Source organism: Eleutherodactylus coqui, chromosome 2 (genome assembly GCF_035609145.1).
Source record: "Eleutherodactylus coqui strain aEleCoq1 chromosome 2, aEleCoq1.hap1, whole genome shotgun sequence".
NCBI classification, from domain to species: Eukaryota; Metazoa; Chordata; class Amphibia; order Anura; family Eleutherodactylidae; genus Eleutherodactylus; species Eleutherodactylus coqui.
In genome coordinates, this window is record NC_089838.1 from 208,061,223 (window position 1) to 208,072,427 (window position 11,205).

General features: G+C 51.5%; 1 protein-coding gene across 1 annotated transcript in view; it reads right to left on the bottom strand.

Moving 5' to 3' along the window:
• NPTN (neuroplastin) overlaps positions 1–632 on the bottom strand; it is a 78,762-nt gene extending 78,130 nt beyond the window's left edge. Inside the window, exon 1 of the mRNA XM_066592353.1 lies at positions 373–632. Coding sequence (XP_066448450.1) covers positions 373–475 — 103 coding nt within the window. The 5' untranslated portion in view covers positions 476–632. The remainder of the gene's footprint in view (positions 1–372) is intronic.
• Between the last annotated feature and the right edge of the window lie 10,573 nt (positions 633–11,205).

The following is an 11,205-nucleotide window of genomic DNA, read 5'->3' on the forward strand; positions in this document are numbered from 1 at the left end:
CACCCATGTTTGTGTTGGCATAGAAGGGACGGTCTGTTACACTTGGGCATTACATGAAACATGTCACAATGAAGACACCATACAGATTGGCCGGTAGAGACAGATCAGGCACAGGAAAGCCACAGTGACATCATACATGCACCTAGGAGAAGGCACAGTGCCGCACTACCATGACAGCTGCCTACAGCAGGGCTCTACACAAGCTGCGCTAGTCATGCCCTACACATGCCGAGCTGCTGCGCATCTGCTAGCGCCTATGTGCTATGGTGCTGAGGAGACTAGGATGTAGCGCTCTACCGGCTCCCCGCCCCTCCTGCCCTCCGCTTCCCTTCAGCCTCGACCTTCTCAATGGGCGCTGCAGTCTCGTCTTACCGTTCTGAGCGCCGTCGGCCAGTCCCGGGAGAAGGCCGCAGGTAGCTAGCAGCAGCCCGAAGATGAGGGCTGCAGGCAGAGGGCGAAGGTCGCAGCGGTCCATGTGCGCACAGAGAGGGAGACACAGCCGATGGGCTCGGTGTCCAGTCTCTCGGGCCTGAGGTCCGGTATCCGCAGCTTCCCCTCGGTCTCTTCCCGCAGCGAGCACCTGCGTCTCGCGAGAGCCGCCGTTCGTATGTGGGCAGCCAAAGGAGGAGCCCGATGCGTCAGGTCACCGCCGGAAGAGAACCGCCCGATACCGCCCTGCTGCTGCCGCCTGCCCGCAGTGGGCTGGGAATGGTGTCCTCCCCAGTGCGGGCGGGCACACAGGCGGCGGCGCTCGCTGCTACAATGTAGCTCCACGTTCTAGACGCTTCTCTCTGCCGCACACAGGCGCTTCTCGCGGGCAGCAGACATGCCGGCGGATTGTTACTTGCAGGCGTGGCAACAGTCACATTAGAATTGGAAAACCCTCCTAAAAAGGCTACTTTGTGTTGTATTTTTGTATTTGTGTCTGATGTTAATGTGTCTCATGCAGGCCGGTGTTACATCTCTGTTGGAAGCTGGATCGAAGGCTGCGTGCAGATCCGGCTCAAGACCAGAAGAAAAAATACTGCATGCCACACTTCTTCCTCCATTTTAGGCCACGGGCGTGTTTGACTTGTGAAATCGCAACGGGGCACCAGCAAATCAAACCGCCCATAGAGAAGCACGGGTGTCCACAAATTAAAGCATGCAGATTTGATTTGTGGACTTTTAGGTCCAGAAAACAAATCGCACCATGCTCCAATTGTGCAGTTTCCGCACGGACAGCTTCCATTGAAGTCGATGGAAGCCGTCCGATCCGCCGTACACCCACAGCTGACACTACAGACATGCCACGGGAAAACAGGAGATTTTAAATAAAAAACTGCACTGTGCATGTCCCACATGCGAGCCGTGAGGACCATGCGCAGCACAGCGAACCTGGAAGTAGAGAGGTCCGCACGGATGCCGCTGCCGGGGAAATATGCTATCGGTTAGTGTGCGGTCCCAAGTCATGTGATTGCCGTTATTTAACTCATAACGGCAATCGCGTAAAAGTTTTAGTTTTTTTTTAAAGTTTCAAAAGTTAAAAGTTTCATCTTTCCTCACAGATCCGTTCCGTGAGGGGGGTTGAAAATACTTACCTAAGGCCTACAGCGATGTTCCTTTCCACCCCCTCTTCAGCCCCAAAGAACAGGCCCAGTGACGGATCTCAGTGCTGGAGAACTAGCCGCCTATTTCAAAGAAACAAAATCGTCAACATCCAAAAAGAAATCTCTGAAAACTGCACGGTTAGCCCCGATCCTGGTCTCTTCAGCAGTGCATCCATCACTTTCACTTTCTACATTAGAACCAATGACAGAGGAAGAAGTCTCCAGACTGCTTTCCACTGCTCGCCCCACCACCTGTGCGAGCAGTGGAAAGCAGTCTTTCGTCTCACCTCCTCCGGTCCCTTTCCCCAGCTGTCATTACCCCCCTCACCACAATCTTCAACATCTCCCTGACCTCTGTTTTTTCCCCTCATTCAAACACTCCATCACATCCCCTCTGCTAAAGAAACCAACCCCCTTGACCCAACAGTAGCTGCCAACTACTGACCCATCTCAAACCTCCCCTTCATCTCCAAATTATTAGAACGCCTAGTCTATACCTGCCTTACACACTTTCTCTCTGATAACTCTCTCCTCAACCCCCTCCAGTCCGCTTTCCGCCCCATGCACTTGACCAAAACCGCCCTCACAAAAGTATCAAATGACCTGATGACAGCAAAGTCGAGAGGCAACTACTCCCTACTAATCCTCCTTGACCTCTTCGCTGCATTTGACACTGTTGACCATTACATCCTTCTCACTTTTTCTTCGTTCTATAGGCTTAAAGGAAACTGCTCTCTCCTGGTTCTATTCCTACCTCTATAACCGCTCTGTCAGCGTCTCCTTCGCTGGCTCTGTCTCCTCTCCCCTTCCTCTCACTGTCGGTGTCCCCCAGGACTCGGTCCTTGGTCCCCTCCTCTTCTCTATCTACACAGCCCAATTGGATAAACCATCCGCAAATTCAGCCTCCAATACCATCTTTATGCTGACGACACCCAGCTATACACCTCTTCCCGTGATATCTCTGCACCGTTCCTCCAAAACATCACAAACTGTCTGTCCACTGTCTCTAATATTATGTCCTCCCTCTTTCTCAAACTTCACCTCTCAAAAACTGACCTTCTTGTCTTTCCGCCCTCAACCAGCCGACCTCCCCCCAACATCTCCATATCAGTATCTGCCATCCCCAGATGAACTCTGAACTCTCCATTACCCCCAACATCCAATCTCTGGCCCGAAAATGCCACCTGCACTTTAGTAATATTGCTAAAATCCAGCCGTTCCTAACCACGGACGCGCTAAAGACACTCGTCCTCCTCAGCCACTCCCGACTCGACTACTGCAACTCGCTATTCATTGGCCTCCTCCGCACCAGACTTGCTCCTCTCCAATCCATATTAAATGTGGCAGCTAGACTCATTTTTCTATACAGATGTTTCTCAGACTCCTCTGCACTATGCCAGTCACTGCATTGGTTGCCCATCCACAGCAGAATGAAATTCAAACTCCTCACCCTCACCCACAAAGATCTCCACAGTGCTGCGCTACCGTACATTGCTTCCCTCCTGTCCGTACACCACCCAGCCAGCACACTCTGATCCACTAACACACTCAGACTAAACACTCCTCTAACACGAACCTTACACACTCGCATCCAGGATTTCACCAGAGCAGCACCCATCCTCTAGAATGCTCTACCCCAAGGCATCTGGACAATCCTAGATGCCTGAAATTTCAGACACGCCTTAAAAACGCACCTCTTCAGGGAGGCATACCAAATCTCCTGACCAAGTCCTCCTGCACCTTCCCACGTCAACCCACACCTTCCACCCTACCTATCTCATATGACCTCTACCCTTGCACCTCCTTACTGCCCACCCCGTTTGCTTCCCAATAACTAATTTCCACATGTAACTCCTGTACTTCTTGTGTTCCCCCATGCCTTATCCACCCCTGTATCACCCCCATCCCTTAGTTTCAAACTGATTGTATATCACATGTAATTGTTGTATTGTCTGTGTTCTCCCATGCTTGTAAGCGCTGCAGAATAAGTTGGCGCTATACACATACTATTATAATCAAAGGCTCAGAACTGATGGAGTTTCTCCTGGAATTGAAGCACCAGTGACCGCAGCTCGTGTGCTGGATGATGGGCCCACATAAGGAGGTGAGTATGCCTTATTTCTTTATTTTACAACATTCTCTGCCTCTAATTTTTTTTAGTCCCAGAAAACCCCATTTAGGGCTCATTCACATGGGAGTATGAGTACAACTCTGCAAGTCGCGCAGAGTTGTACTCAATGCAGCCCCTACGCTCTGCAGGCAGAAGAGCCGGCAGAGATCACGTACACGCTGCGATAGGCGCTGTGCATGCCTGGGATTATAACGACACAGACATGCGCAGTGTGACTTTTATTTTAAATCCCTCGTTCTGTGCAGAGAGAGGCTCCGTATTAAACGCTGCCCTGTCACAGACATTACAAAGGGGCAGCGTTTCAATATGGGGCCCTTCAAAGGCTCTATATGAAACACAGAGAAATGCTGCAATTTATTTTTCCTGTGTTTTATACAGATGTCCCATCGCAGCTCCAATACAAGTGGGAATGGAAGAATGAAAGTCCATAGACTTTCATTGCCTCCATTTACTCCATGTTACGCACGGAAAATACACGTGCGTAACATGTGGTGATAACACGCTCATGTGAATGAGCCCTTGGGCTTCTACAGGCCATTTTTACAGTATTTAGTGCGGCATTTCAAACATTGTAAAACGCCTCCACTGATTTCAATGGGGCTTCTCAAACGAGCTTTCGAACGCAGCATTTCTAATGCTGTGTTTTTCGATCGCTGCCTGTTCTATTTTCGGGCATTTCAGTGTTTTTAAACGCAATACGGCCCCCATTAAAATGAATGGGTAGCATTTTCAACGCGGCCAAAATGCGGTAAAACACTGTGTACAGCGTTTTACCCCTCTTTTTGAATGCAGCGATCTATGCCACCAGGAGGGAAAGTGAAAGTGCTGACGTCATTGGCTTGCTTTGCTTGCGTTGTTACTGTGCTAAAAACATTGCAACAACGCAAACGGTCACACTGAACGCTGCACAGAGTAGCTCTGCCCTAGTAAAAATGCTGCGTTTTTACTGTCGCCTGTGTGAGAGTGGCCTAAGGCCCAATATCCACGGGCGCACTTGAATTGCGGAATCTGTGCGGGTCACCTGCACGGATGATCTGCACTTTAAGCCGCCCATGAAGAAACATTAACATCCGCAGCTGAACTAACGCATGCAGATTTGTTTTGTGGACCTTTTGGTCCGGAAAACAAATCACAGCATGCTCCATTTCAGTGCGGTTCCCGCACCGACTTCTTCCATTAAAGTCAATGGAAGCCGTCTGATCCACGGCCTGTCCGGAAAAAACTCCACTCCACTTCCGTACACATCTGCAGTGAAGATCATAGAGGACCCAGACAGGCACGCAGAAGACCTGGACGGGTAAGCAGTCTCCCTGGCTGCGGGCAGGGTCGGTTTCCAATGCAGATTTCCGCATGCAGTATCCAATCCGTCTGTAGACATTGGGCCTTACTCTATCTTCCCCACTCTGAAACATAATAAAGCAGTTCACCTCTCAGCTACCCGCATGTCCCCTGCCGGCAGATCTAGGTTCCTCTTGTGGCATAATGTCTACAGGCTGCCGCAGCCTGTGTACATGATGTCACAGGCTACTGTTGCCAATCGTGGACCTTAGCACAGGAGCGCTAGGCACTGTGATTGGTGTGGCAGACTGTGACATCCAGAAATTTAACTCAGACAACCCCTTTAAGGCATATTAAATATGGTATGGAAATCTGTGGAACAAAACAGCACAGCTAGAGCATGCTGCATTGCTTATTCTTAATTCAGATAAGCAAAATTTTCAAAAGTATGGTTCAGTCGGTTCGCTGAATTTCATCAAAAAGTTCTATTCAGTCCGAATTAGTTTGAACAAAATTGGAAGTTCATAAAAACCCTAAAACTGGTATTCAGCACTGTTTAAGAGTATGCCGGTGGTCCTTCGATGGATGTAGCTCAGCTGCTGCCCTGCAGTCACATTTTTTCTATTCTTTTTCTCCTCTGGAGGAAGATGAAGAAAAAAGAATGTTGGCTGAGTAGTTAGTACTGTTGCCTTGCACTGCTGGAGTCTTGGGTTCTTAGGACAAAGAACAACAACTACATGGAGTTTGTATGTTCTCTTTGTGTTTCTTTTTATTCTCCTCTCCAGTGAAAGAAATGAAAAGGACCATTGTGGTTTAGGGGTTAGCACTACTGGAGTGTTAGATTTAAATCTGACCAAGGACAACATCTGCTTGGAGTTTTCCAATTCCATTCAGATGTTTTCCTTGGTCAGATTTGAACCCAAAACCCCAGCACTGCAAGGCAAAATTGAAGAACTACCACCCCACCCTCCTCTTAGACTAGTTTTGGGGGGTTTTATGAACTTTCGGTTTGGCCAAAACAAACCTGAGGTTTGGGTTCTCGTCGAATCAAACTTTTAGTAAAGTTCAACCTGAATTTGGGTTCTACAGGTTTCATTCACTCATCTCTATTTAATACCACAGATAAAAAACACATCCATTAAGGGAGCATTCACAACTAGAGATGAGCGAGCACCAAAATGCTCGGGTGCTCGTTACTCGAGACGAAATTTTCGCGATGCTCGAGGGTTCGTTTCGAGTAACGAACCCCATTGAAGTCAATGGGCGACTCGAGCATTTTTGTATATCGCCAATGCTCGCTAAGGTTTTCATTTGTGAAAATCTGGGCAATTCAAGAAAGTGATGGGAACGACACAGCAACGGATAGGGCAGGCGAGGGGCTACATGTTGGGCTGCATCTCAAGTTCCCAGGTCCCACTATTAAGCCACAATAGCGGCAAGACTGGCCCCCCACCCCCTCCCAACAATTTTTACTTCTGAAAAACCTTCATTAGCAAGGCATACCTTAGCTAAGCACCACACTACCTCCAACAAAGCACAATCACTGCCTGCATGACACTCCGCTGCCACTTCTCCTGGGTAACATGCTGCCCAACCCCCCCGCACGACCCAGTGTCCACAGCACACACCAAAGTGTCCCTGCGTAGCCCTCAGCTGCCCTCATGCCACACGCTGGCCTCATAGCCACACCACCTTCATGTCTATTTATAAGTGCATCTGCCATGAGGAGGAACCGAAGGCACACACTGCAGAGGGTTGGCACGGCCAGGCAGCGACCCTCTTTAAAAGGGGCGGGGCGATAGCCCATAATGCTGTACAGAAGCAATGAGAAATTCAATCCTGTGCCACCTACATCAAGAGCTGCAAACGTGGGCATAGCAATGGGGAACCCATGTGCCACACACTATTCATTCTGTCAAGGTGTCTGCATGCCCCAGTCAGACCGGGGTTTTTTATAAATAGTCACAGTCAGGTACAACTCCGCAATGGGAATTCCGTGTGCACCCACAGCATGGGTGGCTCCCTGGAACCCACCGGCTGTACATAAATGTATCCCATTGCAGTGCCCATCACAGCTGAGGTAACGTCCGATTAAATGCAGGTGGTCTTCGGCCCACACTGCATGCCCCAGTCAGACTGGGGTTCTTTAGAAGTGGACACATGGAGTTACAACTCCGTGTGGACCGACAGCATGGGTGGGTCCCAGGAAGCCACCGGCGGTACATAAATATATCCCATTGCAGTGCCCATCGCAGCTGAGGTAATGTCAGGTTTAATGCAGGTGGGCTTCGGCCCACACTGCATGCCCCAGTCAGACTGGGGTTCTTTAGAAGTGGACACATGCAGTTACAACTCCGTGTGGACCGACAGCATAGGTGGCTCCCTGGAACTCACCGGCGGTACATAAATATATCCCATTGCAGTGCCCATCACAGCTGAGGTAACGTCAGGTTTAATGCAGGTGGGCTTCGGCCCACACTGCATACCCCAGTCAGGCTGGGGTTCTTTAGAAGTGGACACATGCAGTTACAACTCCGTGTGGACCGACAGCATGGGTGGCTCCCTGGAACCCACCGCCGGTACATAAATATATCCCATTGCAGTGCCCATCACAGCTGAGGTAACGTCAGGTTTAATGCAGGTGGGCTTCGGCCCACACTGCATGCCCCAGTCAGACTGGGGTTCTTTAGAAGTGGACACATGCAGTTACAACTCCGTGTGGACCGACAGCATGGGTGGCTCCCTGGAACCCACCGGCGGTACATAAATATATCCCATTGCAGTGCCCATCACAGCTGAGGTAACGTCAGGTTTAATGCAGGTGGGCTTCGGCCCACACTGCATGCCCCAGTCAGACTGGGGTTCTGTAGAAGTGGACACATGCAGTTACAACTCCGTGTGGACCGACAGCATGGGTGGGTCCCAGGAAGCCACCGGCGGTACATAAATATATCCCATTGCAGTGCCCATCACAGCTGAGGTAACGTCAGGTTTAATGCAGGTGGGCTTCGGCCCACACTGCATGCCCCAGTCTGACCAGGGTTTTTAATACATAGACACTGGCAGGTACAAATCTCTAATGTGAAGTCCCTGTGGACCCACAGCATGGGTGGCTCCCTGGAACCCACCGGCGGTACATAAATATATCCCATTGCAGTGCCCAGCACAGCTAAGGTAACGTCACCTTTAGTGCAGGTGGGCTAAAAATTACTAGGATTACACTGTAGGCGAGGGCCCAAAAAATTGGTGTACCAACAGTACTAATGTACCTCAAAAAAATTGCCCATGCCCCACTAAGAGGGCAGGTGAAACCCATTAATCGCTTTGGTTAATGTGGCTTAATTTGTAACTAGGCCTGGAGGCAGCCCAGTTAAAATAAAAATTTGTTCAGGTGCAAGTTTCAACGCTTTATTGAATTGAGAATTGAAACGTATAAACATTGTTTACAAAAGTTATATGACTGAGCCTTGTGGGCCCAAGAAAAATTGCCCGTTCGGCGTGATTACGTGAGGTTTCAGGAGGAGGAGCAGGAGGAGGAGGATGAATATAATACACAGATTGATGAAGCTAAAAGGTCCCCGTTTTTGATGGTGATAGAGAACGATGCTTCCATCCGCAGGTGCAGCCTACGTATTTTTTAGGCATCGCTGCTGTCCGCTGGTGGAGAAGAGAACTCTGGGGAAATCCAGGCTTTGTTCATCTTTATGATTGTAAGCTTGTCGGCACTGTCGGTTGACAGGCGGGTACGCTTACCCGTGATTATTCCCCCAGCCACACTAAATACCCTCTCTGACAAGACGCTAGCCGCAGGACAAGCAAGCACCTCCAGGGCATGCAGCGCGAGTTCAGGCCACGTGTCCAGCTTCGACACCCAGTAGTTGTAGGGGGCAGAGGCGTCACGGAGGACGGTCATGCGATCGGCTACGTACTCCCTCACCATCCTTTTACAGTGCTCCCGCCGACTCAGCCTTGACTGGGGACACAGTCTTGCTGGGGAGCCATAAAGCTGTCAAAGGCCTTGGAGAGTGTTCCCCTGCCTGTGCTGTACATGCTGCCTGATCTCCGCGCCTCCCCTGCTACCTGGCCCTCGGAACTGCGCCTTCTGCCACTAGCGCTGTTGGATGGGAATTTTACCATCAGTTTGTCCACCAGGGTCCTGTGGTATAGCATCACTCTCGAACCCCTTTCCTCTTCGGGTATGAGAGTGAAAAAGGTTCTCCTTATACTGTGGGTCGAGCAGTGTGTACACCCAGTAATCCGTAGTGGCCAGAATGCGTGTAACGCGAGCGTCACGAGAAAGGCATCCTAACATGAAGTCAGCCATGTGTGCCAGGGTACCTGTACGCAACACATGGCTGTCCTTACTCGGAAGATCACTTTCAGGATCCTCCTCAGGCCATACACACTGAAAGGATGACAGGCAAGCAGCATGGGTACCCTCAGCAGTGGGCCAAGCTGTCTCTTCCCCCTCCTCCTCATGCTCATCCCCCTCCTCCTCCTCAAAACGCGCTGAGATATAGACATGAGGGTGCTCTGACTATCCAGCGACATACTGTCTTCCCCCGCCTCCGTTTCCGAGCGCAAAGCGTCTGTCTTTATGCTTTGAAGGGAACTTCTCAAGAGGCATAGCAGAGGAATGGTGACGCTAATGATTGCAGCATCGCCGCTCACCATCTGGGTAGACTCCTCAAAGTTTCCAAGGACCTGGCAAAGTCTGCCAACCAGGCCCACTCTTCTGTAAAGAATTGAGGAGGCTGACTCCTACTACGCCGCCCATGTTGGAGTTGGTATTCCACTATAGCTCTACATTGCTCATAGAGCCTGGCCAACATGTGGAGCGTAGAGTTCCACCGTGTGGGCACGTCGCACAGCAGTCGGTGCACTGGCAGATTAAACCGATGTTGCAGGGTGGCAGCGTCCGTCTTGGACTTGCGGAAATGTGCGCAGAGCCGGCGCACCTTTCCGAGCAGGTCTGACAAGCGTGGGTAGCTTTTCAGAAACCGCTGAACCACCAAATTAAAGACGTGGGCCAGGCATGGCACGTGCGTGACGCTGCCGAGCTGCAGAGCCGTCACCAGGTTACGGCCGTTGTCACACACGACCATGCCCGGTTGGAGGCTCAGCGGCGAAAGCCAGCGGTCGGTCTGCTCTGTCAGACCCTGCAGCAGTTCGTGGGCCATGTGCCTCTTCTCTCCTAAGCTGAGTAGTTTCAGCACGGCCTGCTGACGCTTGGCCACCGCTGTGCTGCCACGCCGCGTGACACCGACTGCTGGCAACGTGCTGCTGCTGACACATCTTGATTGCGAGACAGAGGTTGCGTAGGAGGAGGAGGAGGAGGGTGGATTAGTGGAGGAAGCATACACCGCCGCAGATACCAGCACCGAGCTGGGGCCCGCAATTCTGGGGGTGGGTAGGACGTGAGCGGTCCCAGGCTCTGACTCGGTCCCAGCCTCTACTAAATTCATCCAATGTGCCATCAGGGAGATATAGTGGCCTTGCCCGCCTGTGCTTGTCCACGTGTCCGTTGTTAAGTGGACCTTGGCAGTAACCGCGTTGGTGAGGGCGCATACAATGTTGCGGGAGACGTGGTCGTGCAAAGCTGGGACGGCACATCGGGAAAAGTAGTGGCGACTGGGAACCGAGTAGCGCGGGGCCACCGCCATCATGTTTTCGAAAGCCTCCGTTTCCACAAGCCTATATGGCAGCATCTCCAGGCTGATCAATTTGGCTATGTGCACGTTTAACGCTTGAGCGTGCGGGTGCGTGACTGCGTACTTGCGCTTGCGCTCAAACACTTGCGCTAGCGACGGCTGGACGGTGCGCTGAGAGACATTGCTGGATGGGGCCGAGGACAGCGGAGGTGAGGGTGTGGGTGCCGGCCGGGAGACGGTCGTGCCTGGGTCCTGAGAGGGGGGTTGGATCTCAGTGGCAGGTTGGGGCACAGGGGGAGAGGCAGTGGTGCAAACCGGAGGTGGTGAACGGCCTTCGTCCCACCTTGTGGGGTGCTTGGCCATCATATGCCTGCGCATGCTGGTGGTGGTGGCTCCACGGCTGATCTTGGCGCGACAAACCTTGCACACCACAGTTCGTCGGTCGTCTGCACTCTCAGTGAAAAACTGCCACACCTTTGAGCACCTCGGCCTCTGCAGGGTGGCATGGCGCGAGGGGGCGCTTTGGGAAACAGTTGTTGGATTATTTGGTCTGGCC